The following is a 24987-nucleotide window of genomic DNA, read 5'->3' on the forward strand; positions in this document are numbered from 1 at the left end:
GGGATTAAGAAATGTTTTTTAGGTTTTTAAAGGGGAAAGGGAGATAGTAAAATAAATGATTTTAAGGAAAAAAATTAGGTGCAGACTAAATAGAATTAGGTAATCCGTTTGGAATCTATTGTGCTAATACATAAAAGTGGGCTGAGGCCAGGGGCGGTGACTCATGCCTGTAATTCCAGCACTTTGGGAGGCTGAGGTTGGGGGATTGCTTGAGGCCAGGAGTTTGAGACCAGCCTGGGCAACATAGCGAAACTCCATCTCTACAAAATAAAAACTAAAAAAATTACCCAGATGTGGTGGTGCACACATGTAGTCCCAGCTACTTGAGAGTACCCTTGGGCCATGGAGTTTTATTGCAGCAAAAACAAAAATCCATATGTATATAAGTGTTTTCTCAATAGGTATATTGACAGTGGACTTATTATGATGTGGAGCTTTGGCATTTGTGGACCTGCTGAGGTGTCCTTACACTCATTGAGAACCATTGATGTTATGCAAATGCTATTAAACTTTGCGTCTAAGACTTCTTATTTGTCCTGTGACCTTTGATTATTAGAAAGCAAGCATAGATTGGTAGTGAGGCAGAGGTAATGCCTATAGAGGCAGTGCTGCTCCTGTATCATACTGGATGGATAAAAGCTCACATCTCATCCTATCTGGAGAGAATTTTCAGAGACCATCTATATGCTTCTTGGGAGGTTTAAGTAGATTGATCCCCTGTTATCTTTAGGGATGACATTGACAGTATACTACTCCTTTTATTGGCCTTTCTTCCATCCCTGTCTTATTCTTCCTGCTCCTGTAGGTCATTCTCTAGACAGACTGCTTTTAATCAGGTTCTTACCTCAGCCATTGCTTTTGGGAGAACCCAAACTAAGACAGCAGTCATTAGAGTACTTAGTATTTAAAAGGTAGATAAGAGTTTGGGAATTGAAACTGGATGATCACCAAAGGTGTGAGTATATATAGAAAAGAAGGCCAAGATAATACGTTCTTTGTATCATTAGGAATGCGTTAAGAGGTTGGTCTAAAGAGGAGCAACTAGCAAAGGAAACTGAGGTTTGACCAGTGGTATAGGAACAAAACTAGGAGGATGTGTGGTGTGTTGGAAGCTAAATGAAGAAATCTTGTAAGGGGAAGCGATGCTACTAAGAAAGCAAGGGGGAGAAGTGAATTTAGATTGTCTATTGAATTTATTTTATTTAGTTATTTATATTTGAGGTGGAGTCTCGCTCTATTGCCCTGGATTGCAGTGGTGCAATCTTGGCTCACTGCAACCTTTGCCTCCTGGGTTCAAGCAGTTCCCCTGCCTCAGCCTCTTGAATAGCTGGGATTACAGGCATGTGCCACGATGCCCAGCTGATTTTTGTATTATTAGTAGAGACAGGATTTCACTATGTTGGCCAGGCTGGTCTCAAATTCCTGACCTCAAGTGATCTGCCTGCCTTGGCCTCCCGAAGTGCTGGGATTACATGCGTGAGCCACCACATCCAGCCATATTTTTTAATTTTTGCAATGGAGTCTCACTCTGTCACCCAGGCTGTAGTGCAGTGGCGCAATCTCGGCTCACTGCAACCTCCACCTCCCAGGTTCAAGCGATTCTCTTGCCTCAGCCTCCCGAATAGCTGGAATTACAGGTGCCTGGCATCACGCCTGGGTAATTTTTGCATTTTTAGTAGAAACTAGCTTTCACCACGTTGGCCAGGCTGGTTGCAAACTCTTGGCTTCAAGTGATCCACCTGCCTTGGTCTCCCAAAGTGCTGGGATTGCAGGTGTGGGCCACTGCGCCCGGCCGGATTGTCTATTGAATTTAGATGTTTTAAGAACCGTTTTTCTTGAAATGATGGGGACAAAAGTGTGATTGGAGTGGATTTAGGAACACTTGATAGAATAATTGAAGTCAGTGCATGTGGACAACTTGTTTGAGGAATTTTTCTGTAAAAGGCAGCAGAGTAATGGGTTGGTAGCTGTAGAGAGAGATGTGGTTTCAGGAGAGATTCTTTTTTAAGATGAGAGAAAAAATACACCTGCTTGGTATAGCATATTGCTGTGTGTGGTCACAATCAGTTTAGAGTATTTTAGACTGTTTCTCTTTGTAAGGATAGACTTAATATTCCCCATCATAATTAGGGTTCTTTCTAGTTAATTTGACTGCCTTTTTCTGTTTCCATTTAGGGCTCCCTAAGTCATGCATATATTCATGGAGGAAAAGAAGTTACAAGTTACTAGGAGAAACAAAGGTGATTGGGAAGTACTCTGGCATAGACATAAACATGAGGAAGTGAAGTGATGGAATACCTGTGGGGAAATTAATCCTGCTACAGGATCGTATCTTATGGGGAAAGAGTTTAGAATCCAGCCAAGACTGTATGAGAGGCTGGGCACAGTGGCTTGCACCTATAATCCCAGCACTTTGGGAAGCTGAGGTGCTTGGATCACTTGAGGCCAGGAGTTTGAGACCATCCTGGCCAACATGGTGAAACCCCATCTCCATTAAAAATACAAAAATTAACTATATGTAGTGGCATACACTTGTAATCCCAGCTACTGTGGAGGCTGAAGCATAATTGCTTGAACCCGGGAGGCAGAGGTTGCAGTGAGCTGAGATTGCACCACTGTACTCCAGCCTGGTTGACAGAATGAGACTGTCTCACCCAAAAAAAGAAAGATTATACGAGAAAGCTATTTCCAGGTTTGAAACAATGTCATGATTTAATTTCCCTGTCATATTAAGCAACAACTTTGTGAATATACATATTTGTGATCTGTATTGTCACAAATGTCTTTTTGCACACCTTTTATTGACCTATTGTTGAAAATAGCCAAGTCAACTCTATGCTAGGAACAGGTGAAATTTACCCACAGACTTCCAGTCTTTATTTTATGCAGTTTCACCTTTTCCAAGTATTGTTATGAGCCATATTGAGCTGTTTTCTTTCCTCATTCTCTTCCACCTTTTCCTTCAGATTATAGAATGGTCTAATGTCAGTTTTTCATAGTTAATTCTGTCTGAGATGTTTGCATTTGTAGTCATATTTCTAATTGTGGAATGAACGACTTTTTCTTTTGAAAAAAAATTGAGGCTCTCTTGTTTCCTAAGTTGTCAGTCCTGCTACACTGAGATGGAAGAGGATTCCACAGATTCTTCTACCTTGACCTACACTTTATAAAATAGGGCTAGCAAAAATTGGTGGACTCAAGGAAGTCTTAGTGATCTGAATTTCAGAAATAGCAAGAGTTCTGTGTAGGTGAATGTGGCAGTTTGCCTGCCTGGGGGCAGGTGCCTGGTATCAGTATAGGCGGATAATATGGAGAGACGTTGAAGGGATAGGATAAAGGCATTCAAGAATTAGGATCCTTGAATGACAGTGTGGGCTTTAGGGAAGATGTGGGACTCTGACAGAGCCTCAAAGGCAAAAATCAAATAATTAAGCATGATACTTGGGTCTGTCTTTCCCTGTTACATTTTGCCAAGAAGTCGCAGGAGAGGAGAGGATTGAAAACATAGAGAAATCATGTAGTCCTGCAAATTCAAGGAGTGCTTGGAATTTGGGACCCTGTTGGACTTGAATCTGAAGGTAAACTGAACCAAAAAATATTTGGAACTGCAACCCAAGCTTCTACTACCTCAGATTTGACAAGACTGAAAAGGTGGCTGTGGGTCGGTGATGGGGAGGTTGGGATTTGGGCTGATTACAGATGAATTGAGTCTAACTAAAGCTGCTGCCAGCTCAAATGGACTCTACTAGAAATCTGAATTTCCAACCTTTATCCTGGGAGAAGTAGAAGGACCTTACACTCCCTGGAAAATAACACTTAAAACAATATTATAGTGGGGCGTGGTGGCTTATGCCTGTAATCCTAGCACTTTGAGAGGTGGAAGCAGGAGGATTGCTTTAGCCCAGGAGTTCAAGACCAGCCTGGGCAGCATAGTGGGACCCTGTCTCCACAAAAAATAAAAAACTGCTGACTGTGGTGGTGGTGCATGCCTGTAGTCCCAGCTATTTGGGAGACTGAGGTTGGGGATTACTTGAACCTGGGAGGTTGAGGCTGCAGTGAGCTGAGGTTGTGCCAGTGCACTCCAGCCTTGGTGACTGAGACCCTGTCTGGAAAAAAACCGGCAAACCAAATGAATAAAAATTATACTGAATTTCTGACTGTTACCTTACAGTGTCTAGAATATTATAAAATATATGAAACATACAAAGACATGGAAAAGGATGATTGTATAGGCTTATGGATGACCCAATTATTGGAATTAGGAGAAAAGAACATTAAGGCAATTGGCAGGATAATATATGGGGGATTGAGTATTTCAGGTAAGTAATGGACATGCCAAAAAACCAAATGCATATTCTGGAACTGGAAAATAGAATATCTTAAATTTTAAAAATTGATCAAATAGCCTTAATAGCAGTTCTATGATAAGAAATAAAGACACAAGGAAATGGTAAATGTGTGAATAGGAAAGTTTATCTTCTAGTTTTTAAATTTATATCAATGACAGTGGATAGCACAAAGCCAAAAATAACAATGCATTATCGAATTTATAGTATGTATCAGTAAAATACAAGACAGCACAAAAGTTGGAAGTAAATATACGCATACTCTTTTATAGTACTTAGGTTATATGTGAAATGGTGTAATATCATTTGAAAATGGGCTATGATGAATGAAGAATGCATATTGTAATTTCTAGAGCAACCAAAAATGTAGGATAGCTAAAAGTCCATAAAAGGAGATAAAATGGAGTAAAAGGAAAGCTTTATTAAAAGGTAAGAAAAGAGGAACAAAGGCTCCTCTCCCTCTCCCTCTCCCTCCTCTCCCTCCTCTCCCTCTCCCTCCTCTCCCTCTCCCTCCTCTCCCTCTCCCTCCTCTCCCTCTCCCTCCTCTCCCTCTCCCTCCTCTCCCTCCTCTCCCTCCTCTCCCTCCTCTCCCTCCTCTCCCTCCCTCTCCCTCTCCCCTCCCTCTCCCTCTCCCCTCCCTCTCCCTCTCCCCTCCCTCTCCCTCTCCCCTCCCTCTCCCTCTCCCCTCCCTCTCCCTCTCCTCTCCCTCTCCCTCTCCCTCTCCCTCCTCTCCCTCCTCTCCCTCTCCCTCTCCCTCTCCCCTTTCTTCGGTCTCCCTCTCCTTTTTTCGGTCTCCCTCTGTTGCCGAAGCTGGACTGTGCTGCCGTGATCTCGGCTCGCTGCAACCTCCCTGCCTCGGGCTCCTGTGACTCTCCTGCCTCGGCCTGCCGGGTGCCTGGGATTGCAGGCTCGCCGCCACGCCTGAATGGTTTTTGTGTTTTTGGTGGAGACAGGGTTTCGCCGTGTTGACCGGGCTGGTCTCCAGCTCCTGGCCTCGAGTGATCTGCCTGCCTCGGCCTCCCGAGGTGCTGGGATTGCAGACGGAGTCTCGCTCACTCAATGCTCAGTGGTGCTCAGGCTGGAGTGCAGTGGCGTGATCTCGGCTTGCTACAACCTCCACCTACCAGCCTCCTGCCTTGGCCTCTTAAACTGCTAAGATTACAGCCTCTGCCCCGCCGCCACCCCGTCTAGGAAGTGAGGAGCGTCTCTGCCTGGCCGCCCATCGTCTGGGATGTGAGGAGCCTCTCTGCCCAGCCGCCCCATCTGGGAAGTGAGGAGCGCCTCTGCCCGGCCGCCATCCCGTATAGGAAGTGAGGAACGTCTCTGCCCGGCCGCCCATCGTGTGGGATGTGAGGAGCGCCTCTGCCCGGCCGCCCCGTCTGGGAGGTGAGGAGTGCCTCTGCCCGGCAGCCACCCCGTCTGGGAGGAAGCGAGGAGCACCTCTGCCCGGCTGCCCCGTCTGGGAGATGAGGAGCACCTCTGCCCGGCTGCCCCGTCTGGGAAGTGAGGAGCGTCTCTGCCCGGCCGCCCCGTCTGGGAGGTGAGGAGCGCCTCTGCCTGGCCGCCACCCCGTCTGGGAGGAAGTGAGGAGCGCCTCTGCCCGGCTGCCCCATCTGGGAAGGGAGGAGCGCCTCTGCCCGGCCACCTTGTCTGGGAGGTGAGGAGCGCCTCTGCCCGGCCGCCCTGTCTGGGAGGTGTACCCAACAGCTCCGAAGAGACAGCGACCATCGGGAGCGGGCCATGAGGACGATGACGGTTTTGTTGAAAAGAAGAGGGGGAAGTGTGGGGAAAGGAAGGAGAGATCAGATTGTTGCTGTGTCTGTGTAGAAAGAGGTGGGCATAGGAGACTCCATTTTGTTCTGACTAGGAGTAGTTCTTCTGCCTTGGGATGCTGTTGATCTATGGCCTTTCCCCCAGCCCCCTGCTCTCTGAAACATGTGCTGTGTCAACTCAGGGTTAAATGGATTAAGGGCGGTGCAAGATGTGCTTTGTTAAACAGATGCTTGAAGGCAGCATGCTCTTTAAGAGTCATCACCACTCCCTAATCTCAAGTACCCAGGGACACAAACACTGCAGAAGGCCGCAGGGTCCTCTGCCTAGGAAAACCAGAGACCTTTGTTCATGTGTTTATCTCCTGACCTTCTCTCCACTATTATCCTATGACCCTGCCATATCCCCCTCTCCAAGAATGATCAACACCCAAGAATGATCAATAAATACTAAAAAAAAAAAAAAAAAAAGAAAAGAGGAACAAAGAACAAACAGAAAATAAATATGATGCTGGATGTGGTGGCTCACACCTGTAATCCCAGTGGTTTGGGAGGCCAAGGCAGGGAGATCACTTGAGGTCAGGAGTTCGAGACCAGTCTGGCCAACATGGGGAAACCCTGTCTCTACTAAAAATACAAAAATTAGCTGGGTGTGGTGTTGGGTGCAGTGTTGGGCGCCTGTAGTCCAAGCTACTCAGGAGACCGAGGCAGGAGAATCGCGTGAACCTGGGAGGTGGAGGCTGCAGTGAGCCAAGATCATGCCACTGCACTCCAGCCTGGATGACAAAGCAAGACTCCATCTCAAAAAAAACAAAAACAAAGCAAAAATAAATAATAATGTGATAGTTTTAAGTTCTGTCATAGCAATAATTACATAAAATATGAAAGATCTAAGCCCACCATTAAAACATAGAAATTGTCAAATTTGATTTCTAAAAGGACCCAACATTATGCTTCCTACAAATGGGTACTTGAAATGTAAAGACATTTGGTTAAAAGTAATAGATGGAAAATATATTACCATATTAACACTAATCAAGAGAAAGCTCCTATGGCTATCGTGACATCAGGCAAAACACTAAAAGACAAGGATTACTAGCAGGAAAAAAAAAAACCTCGTAATGTGAGAAGGATCCATTCACCAAGAAGATATGAGCCCTAAATATCTATTCACTGTATAATGGATCTCCAACATAGGTGAGATAAATATAAAAGAATAGATAAATTTACAACTGTAGTTAAGAGATACCTATACTTTTCGATAACTTACAGAAAAAGCTGTAAATTGGTGAGGCTATAGAAGATTTGAACACAACTGTCAACCAATTTTATCTAATTGACATTTGTAGAACATTATACCCAAGAGATGCAGTGTGTGACATTCATGTACACGTGGAACCTCTCACTAAGAATTATGTGGGGCCGTCGAAAGTCTCAACATATTTCAAAGGCTTGAAATGATAGTACTGTTCTGTTGACTGCATTGGAATTACATAGAAATCAGCAACAAAATGAGGTTTGGTAGATTACCAAATATTTTGAAATTAAGGAAGTCAATTTTGAACAACCCATCAGTAAACGAATAAATCAAATGGAAAATTAGAAAGGACATTAAATAAATTCAGCAAAAGACAACATCAAAATTATTAAATGTAGTGCTAACATTTCCTCTTTGAAAAGATCAATACAATTGATAAACCTCTAGCAAGATTGACTGAGGGGAATAAAAAAATCCGCAGATTACTGCTATAAAAAATGAGGGAGGTGCTTATGGTACAGATTCTATAGCTGTTACAAGGATAGAAAGGAAATAACTATTTAAAAATTTTGTTTTAGTTATTTTTAAACAACAAAAACCAATTGTTTTAGGTATCTGTTTCTGTGTTAAGAATCTCTCCACCACTTGGTGGCTTAAAACGATAGCAGTTGACTATTTCTCTGAATTATGTGAATCAGCATGTGGTCTTTTATCTCAGGCTTCTTTGTGGCATTGTATTCTCAGGGCAACATTCAAAGAAGGTAAAGGTGGACTTTGCAAATCATGAGGCTTAGGGACTGTCACTTGCCCAACAAAAGTTATGTTGCATTGAGTTGATGTAAACAAGTCACAAGGCCTGCCCAAATTCATGGGGTTGGGGAAATAGATTCTATCTCATGATTTTAGGTGGTGTAAAACATTCTGGCCATGTTTTTCAGTCTACAGTGGTAAAGTCAGAAAATAGTGAAGTCTGAGATTTTACCCTATTTACAAGCTAAAAAGTTAAGCCTGCCAGAAAACAGAATACCTTTAGATTAGAGACAAAGAGAGATTATTACCACAAAAGCAGTAACTAGAGCAATGTCTTGTGTCAGTTCTTTGAGCCTTAATCTTCACAGGGTGACATACTGAAAGTCCTGTAGTACCTGCCCATGCAGTAGCGTACGTTACAGGAGGAGAACCCCAAATTGGAAAACCTGATCTTATTTAGGACCACTGGTAACCTGTCCATCCTCTCCTCTGGAGTATAAGCAAATCTTTTCTGGGGAGGGGAAGGTGGACTCTCTCAATCTTGCTTAGTGTTATTATCCTAGAATGTCTCTATACAAACACCTTATGTAAATGACATTGCTTAGAGGACCGAGAACATGCAGGAATGTGAAATGTTTATGGAGAATTGTCTTTCAACACAGTGTACTCTTGATCACAATAATTTGCCTTCCTCTCATATACAAAATTTGATCACTCTTCTCCAAAAGTCTTATTCCATTAGAGTATGAGGCTTGATGATCTGTCTCATCAAAATGAGATCTATATACAGATAAGGCTCCTCCTCATTGCCATTTGTAATTAGAAAAATGCAAAATAAAAACCAGATACTGCAATTACATAGGCCAAAATTAAGAAAGACTGACAGTACCAAGTGTTGGTGAGAATGTAATTGGAATTCTCTTTGCTGGGAGTGTTAAATAATAAAACCACTTTGTAAGACAATAGTTTTGAGTAGAATTAAATTACTTATAGACTGTGACCCAGCAGTTTCATTCCCATATATTTACCTATGAGAACAGAAGCCTGTGTTCTTATAACGCTTGTACACAATGTACTTTTATTCAGGACAGGCTGTCTTGGTCAGGATGTTGACTGGGAAGGGGCAAGTGTGAACCTTGTAGGGTGATGGAAATCTTACACATGTGTTGATTCCTGCTGGTTATATGATTATGTTTCTCTACCATCTATACTCTTAGAATGTGTTCATTATGTAAATTGTATCTAAAAATATAAAAATGGAAAATTTTGCGAATGGAAGGATTCCTTGGTAACTTCAGTGTCTATGTCTACCACTTAATTGCACAGCAATACATTTTTAGACATGTGTAGGCTAACTATAGTTTGATATAAAATTTTAACACTGTTCATATTGAAAAAACACCCAGCTTTCTTCTTGATTAGAATTAAGCTAATGGGACCAGACATTGATGTTGATCTTCTAGTTATAAGTATGATCTAGCCATCAGCATCTTTTCCTTATTTCTTGTATATGTTGTAGGCATATCACATTTTATATATATTTAGTTTTTGACTGTTGTCCTTATAAACGCTCTTACACAGCGTTTATAATTTTTTCAGTTAAAAAAAAACTTTTTTTTACTTTTCTTACTGTCCTATCTTTATTCTTTTTCATATTATTTTAATTGTTTACTATTTATGTACTTATCAGTAAGGGGTTAATAATGTTCATAAAATGCCTTGGAACTAAGCACAAATATACCAAATACAGATTAGCAACATTGTGATAACTATGATTAAACTAAATGATCTTACACAACCACTAAATACCATCTAATAGGTGTGGGCATGCCTGAGGAGACTTTGTTTTACGTTTTTACAAAATGAAATATTGCACCACGGTTTAAGATTGCTTTTAAATCCAGCCGAGTATACGAGTATACATGTGCGCCTTGAGGCGACCCCAGAGTGCAGCCTTGCCATGGCCTCCGAAGCTTCTCTGCATCTCAGGGCACCCCCTGAACTGTCTGTGGATCTGGAGGCCTGGCATCTATGAGGATGACTAGGGGAGGACCTGGGTGACTGTGGTTGTGCACCTCAGTCCCCTGCACAGAGAAAGGGCCGGGTGCTCGAGCTCCCAGGGCAGCACATACGAACCTAGCATCACGGTGCACATGTGGCAGATGCCAGTGCACACCCAGGAGCCACTGTCCTCCAGCCAGCTGCCCTTCTCCCACCTGCTCCCCGTGTGGCAGCTCACCCCAAGAGGAGGTACCAAGCAGCAAATTCCAGTTTCTAGGAAATAGTGGACCAGATCGTCTCCGTGGAGCAGCTGGTCCTAACATATTGGCCGGCAAGGGATAACTGACGTTGGGAGTGGCTGGCCCTGCCGGCCCTGACTCCTCTGGCCTCATGTCTCTTCGGGCCCCTTCAGTGAGGATCTTTGTGTACTTGCTATTCCGTTTGCACACCCAGCATGGCCTCCTTGTAGGCAGGAGGCAGTGGGCCCCCTGCCCACTCAGCTTCTCGCATTTTCTTCACTTATCAGTCTTGTCGTTTTCCACTCAGACCTACACTGAGGGCAGTTGGCCTGGATGGGCTTCACTAGGGGCCCCGTCTGTGCACTGGGCCCGTTTCCCCTGCTGGCTGCAAGCCATGGGTTCTCTTTCTCCTCACTGTCCCTCATGCTGACCTTCTAGATGCCACTCCCAAATCCCCTTCACTCCATACCCACCAGGCTGCATGCCCAGCCAGGCCTCTGGCACCCTCAGTGCAGCCCATGATTGAGAACTCACCATCAGCAGTCAGTGGCTCGGTTTAAGAGAGGGTCGCAGAGGGAACTGGGTCTGGATGTGGACTTGGATGCCCTGTGGGTATCAGTTCTGCTGACACTTTGGCCTGAAATAGATAAAGTGCTGAGCAAGCAGTGTATGCTGGAGCCTCAGTAAGTCCATCTGCACAGTGGGGAGCGTCGAGGGATGGGTTTGGACTATGCTTCTGCTTGTTCAGTCCTTCAGCTCACAGCGGGATGCTAATCCATGAAGGTGACCTCGCGGTACTGGTTAATTAAACTTTATTGCTCAGTGAAAAAAAAAAAACTAGCCAGGTATGTCTTGTGATCTCTTTAGGTAAATAGAAGATGTGCTATATTAAAAAAAAAAAAAAAACCTTTCTAGTGATTTTACTTTTCAATTTTTGTAGTAATTCTCAAACTGAGACTTGTCAAAATAATCTCAAGTAGAGGATGGGGAAGGCTAAATAATAGTGGCTATGGTATAGATGAAATAAGATTGACCATGCATTGATTATTGTTGAAAGTGTGTTGGAAAAAGGAATCACATGACATTTTTTTGTTGTTGGTTGGAGACGGAGTCTTGGTCTGTCGCCCAGGCTGGAGTGCAGTGGCGCAATGTTGGCTCACTCCAGCCTCAGCCTCTGGAGTGCTGGGATTACAGGTGCACACCACCACGCCCAGTTAATTTTTGTATTTTTAGTAGAGGTGGGGTTTCACCATGTTGGCCAGGCTGGTCTCAGTCTCCTGACCTTGTGATCCATCTGCTTCAGCTTCCCAGAGTGCTGGGATTACAGGCGTGAGCCACCACGCCCGGCCCGACATTTTGTTTAAGACAAAGAATTTTGAGTTTTATACTGTACCTAATTTACTAAATCAGAATCTCTAGGGAGAGGGTATAGTATCTGTATTTTTCAAAAATAACGAGTGAATATTAACTAGCTAGTTGCAATTACAGCCAAGATTTGTTTTTCTTCCTCATGAGCAGCTTTTTAAATTGGTGTCAGTTTACTAGGGCAGTCTATGAATGGTTGCCCAAATCCTACTTATGAAAATTATCAATGAGCTCCTCTCTTTCTCTGCTAGATTATTTCTGTCTATCTGTCTACAAATCTACTGTTGTATCTCTTGATTCATATTCGGGTGGCAACTACTTGATTTTTCTAATGTTTTATATAGCAAAACTACCTGAGTTGTCGATTCTAGTTCTTCTGTTCCTTCTTGAATCCCTTCCAAATAGTGTTTTGCCCCACCAACTAGAGGTGGTTTTGTCAAGATAATTGATGACTTTCACATTAATACACAGTGGCCATTCTAAGTCCTTATTAACAGAGTTGATAACATCTTCCTCCCTGAAACATTTTTTTTGTCCACCTGGCTTTTAGAATATCACACTTTTTCTCTTGTGGTGGGGTGTTTCTTTTGCCTCACTTGACTGCTTCTCTTCAGTGTCCTTTGCTGGTCATCTATAATGTTTTGGGGCTCAGCCATTGAACCTGTTCTCTTTTCTATCTGCCCTCCTGCCCTTGATGATCTCATCTAATTTTATTGCTTTAAATATCATCTATAAGCAGATGACTTTCAAATTTATATCCACAGCTTGGATCTCTTCCCACATCTCTGAATGCCTATATCCAGCTGCTTACTCAGTGTCCTACTCAGATACCTTTCAAGTATTTCAAAGTAAAGTTTTTGAATACAAACATCTCTCTTCTCTCTGCCTTGCTCCTACCATGGTCTTACTCCATTTCAGTTTAGTGGCAGCTCCGTTCCACCAGACTGTCATGTCTGTGGGAGTGTGTATGAGTGACGGAAGATTTGGTGGCCAACTTTGCTTGCTGTACACACAGCTTTGTTGTTGTTGTTTTTTGTGGCATGCAGTATATGTAGAATTCTTAGAGAACGTTAAACACACATGTTAAACACGTTAGTCCTATACCATTTGGCATAGCGACAAATAGCTTGATGTATTTAGGGCAGTTCTGAAATTCTGAAACACATAAATGGATATTACTCTCAGTTTTTAAGAAAAAGATGATTTATCATGTATGTACTTTTTATTAAGAGTATTATTTTGTGTTTTAGACTGTCTCACTTTGGAATGTGTTGGCTGCAAGTACAGAAAACATAGCAATAGTTTAAGCAAATAAGGGAATTAGTTTTCCCACATACCAAGAAATCCAGAAATAGAGAATAGTTAGCATTAATTCAGCTGCTCAGCAATGCTGTTTGAAACCCCAGCTTGTTTCGTTTTTTTCCTCTGTCAGTCTTATTTATTGGCTGGTTATTAATTCTCATGCTTGTTGACTTACGGTAATAGGATGGTTGTTGCAGCACTAGATACTGTGTACACATACAAGGCTAGAAAAATGGGAGAGTGGTGGTGTCAGACGTATTTGCTCCCATTTATCAGGAAAGCAAATGTTTTTCCAGAATTAACCGGCACATCACCCCCAAAGCAGACTTCAGAATATAAGTCTTTGATTTTCACTGTGTTACCCATTTCTTGTTTACCCCTCCAGGCATGGGAAGCTCAAAAGTGGTAATTGAGCTGGGCCCCTTACTGCCCTGAATAATCTAGTCTTGAAAGGAAGGCCAGGTCACACCTGTAAACCCAGCACTTTGGGAGGCTGAATTGGGTGGGAGGATTGCTGAGCCAGGAGTTTGAGACCAGCCTGGGCAACATAGTGAGACACTGTCTCTACACACACACACACTCTTACAAAAAAAAAAAAAAAAGGGTTAGCTGGGTGTGGTGGTGCATGCTTATAGTCCCAGCCACTCAAGAGGCTAAGGCAGGAGGATCCTTTGAGCCCAGGAGGTTAAGGCTGAAGTGAGCCGCGATTGTGCCACTGCATTCCAGCCTGGGTGACAGAGCAAGACCCTGTCTCAAAAAAAAAAAAAAAGTCCAGGCGTGGTGGCTCACGCCTGTAATCCCAGCATTTTGGGAGGCCAAGGTGGTTGGATCACTTGAGGTCAGGAGTTTGAGACCAGCCTGGCCAACATGGCAAAACCCCATCTCTAAAAAAAGAGTTAGCCAGGTGTTGTGGTGCACACCTGTAATCCCAGCTACTCGGCAGGCTGAGGCAGGAGAATCGCTTGAACCCAGGAAGTGGAGGTTGTAGTGAGCTGAGATTGTACCACGGTACTCCAGCCTGGGCAACAGAGTGATACGTCTCCAAAAAAAAAAAAAAATCTTAGAAGGGAAAATAAATCCCATAAACAATTAACAGTGCCTGCCACATAGAACTATGAAAAATTACTAAAATATAATTGGCCATTCGAGTTTATTTGCTTGGAAAATTATTTCTCAGTAAGTTCAAATTAATGGCATTTTAATGGTAGGTGAAAGAGTATTTATATAATGAGGGCTTTCAAGAGTTTATAAATGTATGAAGACTATCCACTATAAAGATAGCCATTTGGCTGGGTGCAGTGTCTCACGTTTGTAATCCCAGCACTTTGGGAGACTGAGGTGGGAGAATCGCTTAAGGCCAGGAGTTCAAGACCAGCATGGCCAACATAGTGAGACCCAGTCTCTAAAAAATTTTTTTAAATTAGCTGCGTATGTTGGTATACACCTGTAGTCCTAGCTTCTCAGGAGGCTGAGGTGGGAGGATTGATTGAGCCCAGGAGTTTGAGGCTGCAGTGAGTCATGTTTGTGCCATTGGGCTCCAGTCTAGGTGACAGAGTGAGACCCAGTCTCTTAAAAAAAAAAAAAAGCTAGTCATTTATTTAGAAGCTAGTAAATATGTGTGTGTGTGTGTGTGTGTGTTTAAGAGGCTAATATTTTGGTTTGACTGTTTGATCTTAACTATTTTCAGTTTACAGAGGTTAATTTTTGAGAAGTTTAACTTTTATATAAATTAGATATTTAAAGAGATGTTCCTTAAAGTCATAAAGATCCGTTTTTATTGTTAATTTTGGTTCTTTTTTTGCTTTCCATAGAATGTTGGCTCAATTAAGAAACATCAGGGAGATAAATTCAACCCACTGGTAAGTAACTTCAATTTCTTTTGGTAGAAAGTTTTCAGCAGCCAGTTGCAGTGGCACATGCCTCTAATCCCAGCACTTGGGAGGTCAGTGCGGGAGTTTGAGACCAGCCTGGGCAACATGGCAAAACCCCCATCTCAGTAGAAATTACAAAAATTAGCCTGGCATGGTGGCTGGTGGCATGGTAGTACCCTTGGGAAGCTGAGGTGGGAGGATCACTTGAGCCTGGGAGATCGAGGTTGCAGTGAGCCAAGATCGCACCACTGCACTCCAGCCTGGGCGACAGAGTGTGACCCTGTTTCCAAAAAAAAAAAAAAAGCTTATTATTGTGCTCATTTTCTGGGTCGACACTTTCTTCTCCATTGTGATTAGAAGATTCTTATGTCTACAGTGTTACTTCTGATTTATAAAGTGGCTCTTCCTTATCACATACCTGAAATTCTAATGAGCAGTTCCCATGTTGATCAATTCAGTTCTGATCAGACTAGGCTTTCTTCCTTTTGGATTATTTTCTTGTGTTATTCTGTAAAGGAGAATCAGTCTTTGGATACTGCTACTCATTTACTTCTCTTTCATATGTTACTTTCCTCCTCTGCCCTCAAGAATTAAGGTTCTCAACCTTTCTTATCAGTCAGCAGTTTTTAGTCTATACCACTTCCACTTGCAGGCCTATATAGATTTGGTGTTCATTTTTATATTGGCACCAGGCCCGCTGAATTTGATCTGAGGTCTAAACCACTGTCTTTATACTCTTTATTCACAGAAAGTTTTCCTTTGAGATTTCAACTCTATTTAGCTTCCTAGAGCCCAGTCTAATCTTCCTTTTCTGAATTCGTTCTCCTTTCAGAGAAGTTCTACAATTTCTGTTTGTCTGCCTGCAACATGATTAACTCTACAGAAAAAAAATTGGAAATTGTTATATCTCCATTAACAATTACTTGACCCTATAAATTGTCTTATACCTCAAGTGCCCTACATCTTTATATGTTATCTTTATATGTTTGGACCCAGTATGGTCCAGAGGCCATTAAGCGTTTACACGTGTGACTAATAAGCTGAATTTTTAATTTTATTTGATTTAGCTTTTAATACTAAGTTTAAATAGGCACATGTGTCTAGTGGCTACCATACTGGACATAGCAGATACAATTCTTTCCCATTCTTAAGTGTCCTCCTAACTCAGTATCAGTTGTATTCTTAAAATGTCTAGAACAACATGTCCTTTGTTAGGGACATGGATGAAATTGGAAATCATCATTCTCAGTAAACTGTCGCAAGGACAAAAAACCAAACACCGCATGTTCTCACTCATAGATGGGAATTGAACAATGAGAACACATGGACACAGGAAGGGGAACATCACACTCTGGGGACTGTTGTGGGGTGCGGGGAGGGGGGAGGGATAGCATTAGGAGATATACCTAATGCTAAATGGCGAGTTAATGGGTGCAGCACACCAGCATGGCACATGTATACATATGTAACTAACCTGCACATTGTGCACATGTACCCTAAAACTTAAAGTATAATAATAAAAAAAAAAAAGTCTAGAACAAGAAATTTTGTATTCATTTTTGGAATTTTTAAAATGATCTCATAAGCACATAGGTAAAATCTAAATTCTCTTCTGGCGATTAAAATCTTCTTATTAGATGAACTGTTTATTCTTATTGATAAAATATGCCTTAATATAAACAAAGATTGTTACTAAGTAGTAAACTTTTCTGGATATTTATTTGTTGACAGAGATTTTAGATGGAAACATTTAATGTTTGACATCTTAGTTTCTTTTTTTAAATTCTGAAGGAGGAGTATGTAGTGAAGATTTACTGATATTTGAATTGTTTTAAGAACAATTCAAGTTCCTTCCTTCAAGTATGCATTATTATATATTGAGAAGCAGTATAGAAGAGCGCAGACTCAGTTTCTTCATGGAAAAATGGAGATAACAGCACATATCGTAGAAAGTTGTAGTGACGATGAAATGAGAGTCTGCAAATAGTTTATCTAAAGAGCTTAGCACAGTTCCTGGTATAGAGTGACTGAGTAAGTAGGCCGGGTGCGGTGGCTCACACCTGTAATCCCAGCACTTTGGGAGGCCAAGACGGGTGGATCATGAGGTCAGGAGATGGAAACCATCCTGGCTAACACGGTGAAACCCCATCTCTACTAAAAATACAAAAAAAATTAGCCGGGCGTGGTGTGGGCGCCTGTAGTCGCAGCTACTCGGGAGGCTGAGGCAGGAGAATGGCGTGAACCCAGGTAGCGGAACTTGCAGTGAGCTGAGATCGCGCCACTTCACTCCAGCCTGGGCGACAGGCAAGACTCCATCCCCCCCCCAAAAAAAAAAAAAAAAAAATTGTAGTGACAATGAAATGAGAGTCTGCATATAGTTTATCTAAAGAACTTAGCACAGTGCCTGGTATAGAGTGATTAAGTATAGTCAAAAAAAAAAATCCCAAGTACCTGGGATTACAGGCACGCGCCACCACGCCTGGCTAATTTTTTTGTATAAAGATGGGGTTTCGCCATGTTGGCCAGGCTGGTTTCGAACTCCTGACCTCAAGTGATCCGCCTGCCTTGGTCTCCCAAAGTGCTAGGATTACCGGTCTGAGCCACCGTGCCCAGCCTAGAATAATCAATTTTTTAAAAAGATTGCAAGGGAAATACATATCTTATTCTTTGTCACTTTTAAAATATCATATAATATGAAGTAGAAGAATTAGAAGCAGTGCCTTGCAGATCCCTGTTACAGCTTGAGGCAAAAGGAAAAATCACTAATACCAGATCCTGTCTTTATTTTAACGTTGGACATTTTGTTTATACATGGATTCTTTTTCAGTAATCTGTATTTTTAAAACATTATATTAAGATATTGTATTTATCTTGATTACTGAATTTTTTGATACCTCCTTATATTTTGTTCCTGAGGCCTTACTGGCCTTAACCTAGTCTTGGTTCTGGTTAGAGGTAATCTAATACTCTAATAGAATCTTCTGACTTCAGCAAGAATGGATTGTTTTACATAGAAAGAATTGATAACATTATCATTTTAATTTTATTTATTCCTAATATTGCTATAAAAGTGCCAATATATTTGTGTGGTGTTTGAGTTTTTTGGTTTAATTTTATCTTAGAGTATGCTGCACAATTCAAATTTTTAAAAGTCAATTTTTAAACTTTTATTTCTTCAAGTTAATTGCTTTATTACTTGTGCAAATATATCTTACTTTGCTAATATAATCTTAGCCTAGTTAGAATTAACCTATGTATATACATTGTGTACTTAATAAAGTTGGCCCTGAGAATGTTCACTAATTCAGAATTGGCCTTTTCCCTCAATTAATTTGAAATCTGTTCTTTATTTAAGCAAGTTTTTGTACCAGTGTGTAACCTTAAACACATTTAAGACATATAAGTTCTTTAGAAAAACTATATAGCCAATATTTAATTGAAACAAAATATACTTGGGGTAGGTGGGAATTTTCATGTGGAAACTTGGACTTTTCATAGGAAGGTTATAGGGTGATTGATCCCTGATGGCTGGTTAAGAAGACTTGAAAATATCTTTGCATTCCCACTTCCTACTCAAAACTGCACTTAATCAAGTCCTTAATGAAGACTCATAGAACTCTTAGTCAGAAATTAAGTAAAATTAAATAAAAATCTTTGTCTTATTAGAGTTTTTCTTGTTGAGAACTAAGAAGCAGACTCAAAGCACAGTTTTTTTTTGATTGTTTGTTTGAGTCTCACTCTGTTGCCCAGGCTGGAATGCAGTGGCGCGATCTCGGCTCACTGCAAGCTCCACCTCCCGGGTTCAAGCCATTCTCCTGCCTCAGCCTCCGGAGTAGCTGGGACTACAGGCGCCCACACCTAGCCCAGCTAATTTTTTGTATTTTTAGTAGAGACAGGGTTTCACCGTGTTAGCCAGGATGGTCTCATCTCCTGACCTCGTGTTCCGCCTTCCTCGGCCTCCCAAAGTGCTGGGATTACAGGCGTGAGCCACTGCGCCCAGCCTCAAAGCACAGTTTTTGAAGAAGCATGTAAATGGCTACTTCATGGATTGTTTTGTGAAGTACTAAAGAGCTTGAGTTTAATTTGAAATCCAGTAGTTATAAATGTGGGTATTAAAGCAATGTTAAATGGGTTCCATTGTGCTTGTATAGTGGCAGGAGAAGTGTTTGTCTGTGACATATGAATTGTGATAGATTGGAATGATTTGTTCTGAAAAACCGTTGTAATATGTATGTTTTTAATTTCTTTTTATTCGAATATTGCAGTGTCTAAAAATGACTACAAAACGAAGTTTGTTTGTGCGGTTGGTACCATGTCGCTGTCTACGAGGGGAAGAGGAGACTGTCACTACTCTGGATTATTCTCATTGCAGCTTAGAACAAGTTCCGAAAGAGATTTTTACTTTTGAAAAAACCTTGGAGGAGCTCTATTTAGATGCTAATCAGATTGAAGAGCTTCCAAAGGTATGCTAATACTTTCTTTCAAGAATTATCTTTGGTTATTTTTATATCTAGAAATATGATATTCCTAATATTGCTATAAAGTTGCCAATATATTTGTGTGGTGTTTGAATTTTTTGATTTAATTGTATCTTAGAGTATGCCGTACAATTCAAATTTTTAAAAGTCGATTTTTAAACTTGTATTCCTTCAAGTTAATTGCTTTTATACTTGTGCAGATAACGTAAAATTTTGTAATTTTAGTTGTATTGTAGCTATTAAGGTAAATAATGAGACTAAATAATTTCTGGAGTCAGTAGATTTAACTAGAGCGATAATTGAAATTAATGCTGTCTTTTTCTACTTTTCATAAGACATTAATGTGTATTGTTATAATTGAGGGAAATTGTCCTTTTACCATATCATAATTTTATTGTTAAACAGCTTTTCTTGAGTTCATACAGATATTGTTTTCCTCCATTTACAATTTGTTTGGAAAGGTTTTGGAGGACTTAACATTTCTGAAGTGTAGTAACAACTGAAAGGAGAAAGTTGGTTTGTTGCCATGAAACACCTTCTCAAGTTATCACCTTGTTTTTTTTTCACCAAACTTTTTTCTGTGTATTTTTTCTTCTTAAATCCCAGTCTCTCATTATCCTTTATCAATTTTCCCTCTCATTATCCTATACCAATTAAATTGCTATAATTTAATTGTTGGGATCTTCTGCCACCCAAACAGCAGTGTTTTTGAAACTGTGCGTGGAGACCCATTGGTAGCTCATAAAATCAATTTAGTATATGTGGGCAGCATTTTGGAAAAAAGAACTATAAATTTGGACTGCGAGAATTAGGAAATATAGGACGCTTAAATTAGAATTTTCAAATAAGGAATAATTTGTTAGTGTAAGTGTGTCCCATAAAATTGTGGGATATACTTGTACTAAAAAATTATTTGTTGTTTGTCTGAAATTCAAATTTAATGGACATCTTATACCTATTCTTGCAATCTTAATTATAAAAAATAGAAAATAGAGTGTGTTGTATATAGCCATTGTTTCATGAAAATATTTTAGATTTGTGTGTATATACATACTGGATGACAGTATGCAACAGGCTTTTCTCTGATGGTCAGTAAGAACATTCTGAAAGCCACTGCTATCCTAGGGGTCATCTTACAGAGAAATCTTTATATGGCTATGGATAAAAATTAAAGGTTGTTGGTCTCATGTTTATGAACTAGAAACCTAGGTTGTGGTTGGATAATTTACTGTTCTTCCTTATATGTTGTTCTTCAGCAGGCAGTTTATCTTCCTTAGCTAGTTCTAGAGAATATAGAGGACCAAAATTTGTCTCCTTCTCTAATCACCACCGGTAGAGTCTTGGTTTAGGGGTTTTGGTGAAAAGAGAAAGTCTTGCTACAACAGTGCAAATAACTGAATCATTTATGTCTTATCATACCTAACTCTTTTACATTTTTAGAAGAATACTCTTCTTAAATAGGGCTTTCATTTTGGAATAAGGTTGCTTGAAAGACAAGCTCCAGAGTTTATCACGTTTAATAGCCACTTATTTTTTTTTACTAACTCAACAGAGGATATAGCCATATACTTAGTCTCACTAAGTGCATTTTACTTAAGGTAGAAGTATGAAGGTATAAATTAATCTGAATGGTTCAGTTGTATTCATATCCGTAATAGCATAACCAGAACAATGAGGCATCTTTCCTGGTATTAGTGTAGGTTATAACTCGTTCAGTTTTAATATGGCTGATAATAGAAGTTAGTTCATGAAATATTTAAAGATACATATAATTGACATTCTTTCCTCCCTTTTTTCAATAGCAACTTTTTAACTGTCAGTCTTTACACAAACTGAGTTTGCCAGACAATGATTTAACAGCGTTACCAGCATCCATTGCAAACCTTATTAATCTCAGGGAACTGGATGTCAGCAAGAATGGTAAGGCTTTTTTTGCCCATAATTTTTTGTACTTTGGAACATGTTTCATTACTAAGATTTGTATTGAGTTTTCAAAAATAAAAATATAAAAATAAGTTAAATCTAATGTATTAATATGAACTTCATCTAAGAATGTTTTATGTAAAGATAGTTGCCCCACTTTACAAGTTTTGCCACCTGTTTTGTATCAAATACAGTAAAATTAAATGTTATGGCCTTGGCTTAGAATTTGTTTAATATGTGTATGTAGAATCTGTGATAGCTTAAAGCACATGGAGAATAAATGTAAGGGTTTTTTTGTTGTTGTTTTTACATTTTTAATTGCGGTCATCATGTTGCAGGATAGATCTGTTGTGCTTATTTCTCCTGTCAAACTGAAATTTTATATCCTTTGAACAACATATTCCAATCCTCCATCCCTGCTTCCCCATCCCCAGCCCCTGGTAACCACCATGCTACTCTGCCTCTGCCTCAGCAAGATTCCATATGTAAGTGAGCTTATGTGGTATTTTTTTTTTTTCTGTTCCTGGCTTGTTTTACTTAACATAATATCCTCCAGGTTTATCCATGTTATTGCAAATTAACAGGGTTTTCTTCTTTTTAAAGGCTGAATAGTATTCCATTGTGTATATCATATTTTCTTTATTCATTCATCCGTTGGTGGACACTTAGGTTGGTTCCTTATCTTGGCTATTGTGAATAGTGCTGTAATGAACATGAGAGTGTAAATATTTCTTCAGCATACTGATTTCATTCACCTTGATACATATCCAGTAGTGGGATTGCTGGATCTTGTGGTAGTTATGATTTTTTGAGGACTCTCCATACTGTTTTCCATAGCAGCTATACTAATTTACATCCCCACCAACAGTGTGCAAGCACTCCCTTTTCTCAACACCCTTAGCAGCACTTATCTTTAGTCTTTTTACTCATTCTAACAGGTGTGAGGTTGTATCTCACTGTAGATTTAATTTGCATTTCTCTGGTAATTAATGATGTTGAACATTTTTCATATACCTGTTGATCATTTGTGTGTCTTTTGTTGAGAACTATCTATTCAGGTCATTTGCTGATTTTTAAGTCAGATTACTTGTTTTCTTGTTATTGAGGTTTTTTAGTTTCTTATATGTTTTGAATACTAACCCCTTCTCAGATGTATAGCTTGCAAACATTTTCTCCCACTCCATAATCTGTTTTTTCACTCTGTTGTTTCTTTGGCTGTATAGGAGGTGTTCTGTGTGGTGTGATCCCATCTGTCTGTTTTTGCTTTTTTTGCCGGTGCTTTTGGGGTCATATTAAAAAAAAATCATTGTTCAAGCCATTGCCAGGCTCCAGAATGTCATGGAGCTTTTTCTATTTTTTTTTCTAGTAGTTTTTTTTTTTTTTTTAATAGTTTTGGGTGTTATAGTTAAGTCTTTAATCCATTTTGAGTTGATTTTTTAAATGGTGTAAGATAAGGGTTTAATTTCATTCTTCTGCATGTGGATGTCCAGTTGTCCCAACACCATTTATTGAAGAGACTATCCTTTACCCGTTGTGTGTTCTTGGCACCTTTGTCAAAAAATAATTGACAAAATACATGGATTTATTTTTGGGCTGTCTATTCTGTTCCATTGGTCTGTCTGTATTGATGTCATTACCATGCTGCTTTGATTACGATTGCTTTGTAGCGTATTGTGAAGTCAGGTGTGATGCCTGCAGTTTAGTTCTTTTTGTTCACCATTGCTTTGGGTATTCAGTCTTTTGTGGCTCCATATGAACCATAGGATTTTTCTTTTTCTATGAAAAATGTCATTGGAATTTTGGTAGGGATTGGGTTGAATCTGTAGACCACTTTGGGTAGTATGGACATTTTAACAATATTGATTTTGAAGTCCATGAATACAGGATTTCTTTCCATTTATTGTGCTGCTTCAATTTTTTTCATCAAATGTTCTATAGTTTTCAGTGTATATGTCTTTTACCTCTTTAGTTAAATTTATTTCTAAGTATTTTATTTTTTTGGTAGCTATTATAAGTGGGATTGTTTTCTTAATAACTTTTTCATATAGTTTGTTGTTAATATGTAAAAATGCTACTGATTTTTGTATGTTGATTTTTGTATCCTGCAACTTTACTGAATTTATTCTAATAGTATTTTGGTTGGAGTCTTTAGGGTTTTCTATGTATAAGGTTATGTTGTCTGCAAATAGGGACACTTCAGTTTCTCCTATTCTAATTTGGAATCCTTTTATTTCTTTCTCTGGGTAGGACTTAAGTACAACGTTGAAAAGAAGTGGCAGGAATAGGCATCCTTGCCTTGTCCCAGATCTTAGAGGAAAAGCTTTCAACTTTTCATTGTTAAGTATGATGTGAGCTGTGGGTTTGTCACATATGGCCTTTATTGTGTTGAGGTGCTTTCCGTCTATACCTGATTTGTTGAGAGTTTATTATGAAAGGACGTTGAATTTTGTCAAATGCTTTTTCTGCATCCATTGAGAGATTTTTTTCCTTTGTTTTGTTGATGTGATATATCACTTTTATATATATGTTGAAATTATTAAGGCCAAGTAGTCTTGTTTAGTATGTTTAGTTTGATATTCATTAAGTATGGAAGATACATTCTAAAATGTTAAGTCCTTACCTCAGAAGGAGAGAGAAATCAGCCCTTGAAATTTTTAGAATGAGTGTGTATTTCTTTTATAATTACAAAAAAGAAAGAATCACATAAGCGTAAATTTTAAATGGTCTGACCAAATATAGGACTTTCACTAAACACTAAATACTGTCATATAATACTTCTTAATAAGAATTGGGGAAAAAACTTTATAAACAAGTCCCACCAAGTTAGTGCAGCAGTGCCAGCAAATATGTAGTAATCATATTCCACAGCTCTTAGCTTCAAAGTCATTCTTTGTCCTAATGATATAAGTGTCCAGAAGTAATCCTTCTCCTATCAGTTTTCCTAAATTTTAGGACTTATTATGAAGCATTTTAGGGCTTATTAGAAGTCATCCTGTTTTCACAATTAACAGTTAACTTTGGCAAGCTAATTAACCAGGTGTCTATCTACACACACACACACAAAGTTATGTTGGCTCACGCCTGTAATCTCACCACTTTGGGACGCTGAGGTGGGTAGATCACTTGAGGTCAGGAGTTCAAGACCAGCCTGGCCAACGTGGTGAGCCCTGTCTCTACTAAAAATACAAAAATTAGCCAGGCGTGGTGGCACGTGCCTGCAGTACCAGCTAGTCAGGAGGCTGAGGCATGAGAATCACTTGAACCCCAGGAGACGGAGGTTACGGTGAGCCAAGATAGCACCACTGCACTCTAGCTTGGGTGACACAGCAAGACTCTCAAAAAAAAAAAAAAAAAAAAAAAAAAAAATATATATATATATATATATATATATATATGTATGTATATATCTCTCCACTTATTAAATTCTATTTATTTTAGTTGCAGGTCATTGAAATGTATGTTTTATAGGATTATGATCAAATCAGGACTTCTGTTTTAAGGATTTATTATTTGCTTATGTTCATCCTAGGTTAAGGTGAAGGTTTTAGTGGTTAGTGCCGTACTGACGTTTAGTTCACGATAACTAATAAATTTTAGCTTTAAAGATAGTATTGTATTTTATTTTACCTTTTGTTATTGAGCTGTTTAACTTTAGAGCTATTTGTATTTTTAATAAATTTATTAA

At 39.8% G+C, this 24987-nt stretch overlaps 1 protein-coding gene across 7 annotated transcripts in view; it reads left to right on the plus strand.

The window, feature by feature from the left end:
• Positions 1-24987, plus strand: part of ERBIN (erbb2 interacting protein) — a 151033-nt gene that overhangs the window by 44284 nt on the left and 81762 nt on the right. For 6 of the 7 annotated variants that reach the window (XM_054556421.2, XM_054556420.2, XM_063724125.1 and 3 more), the window contains exons 2-4: positions 14842-14889; positions 19167-19364; positions 21182-21299. In XM_054556421.2, coding sequence (XP_054412396.2) covers positions 19176-19364; positions 21182-21299 — 307 coding nt within the window. In that variant the 5' untranslated portion in view covers positions 14842-14889; positions 19167-19175. Of the gene's footprint in view, positions 1-5939; positions 6004-14841; positions 14890-19166; positions 19365-21181; positions 21300-24987 lie in introns of those variants that run through there. The other variant, XM_054556422.2, reaches the window with a different exon arrangement.

The sequence above is a fragment of the Pongo abelii genome, chromosome 4 (assembly GCF_028885655.2).
Source record: "Pongo abelii isolate AG06213 chromosome 4, NHGRI_mPonAbe1-v2.0_pri, whole genome shotgun sequence".
NCBI classification, from domain to species: Eukaryota; Metazoa; Chordata; class Mammalia; order Primates; family Hominidae; genus Pongo; species Pongo abelii.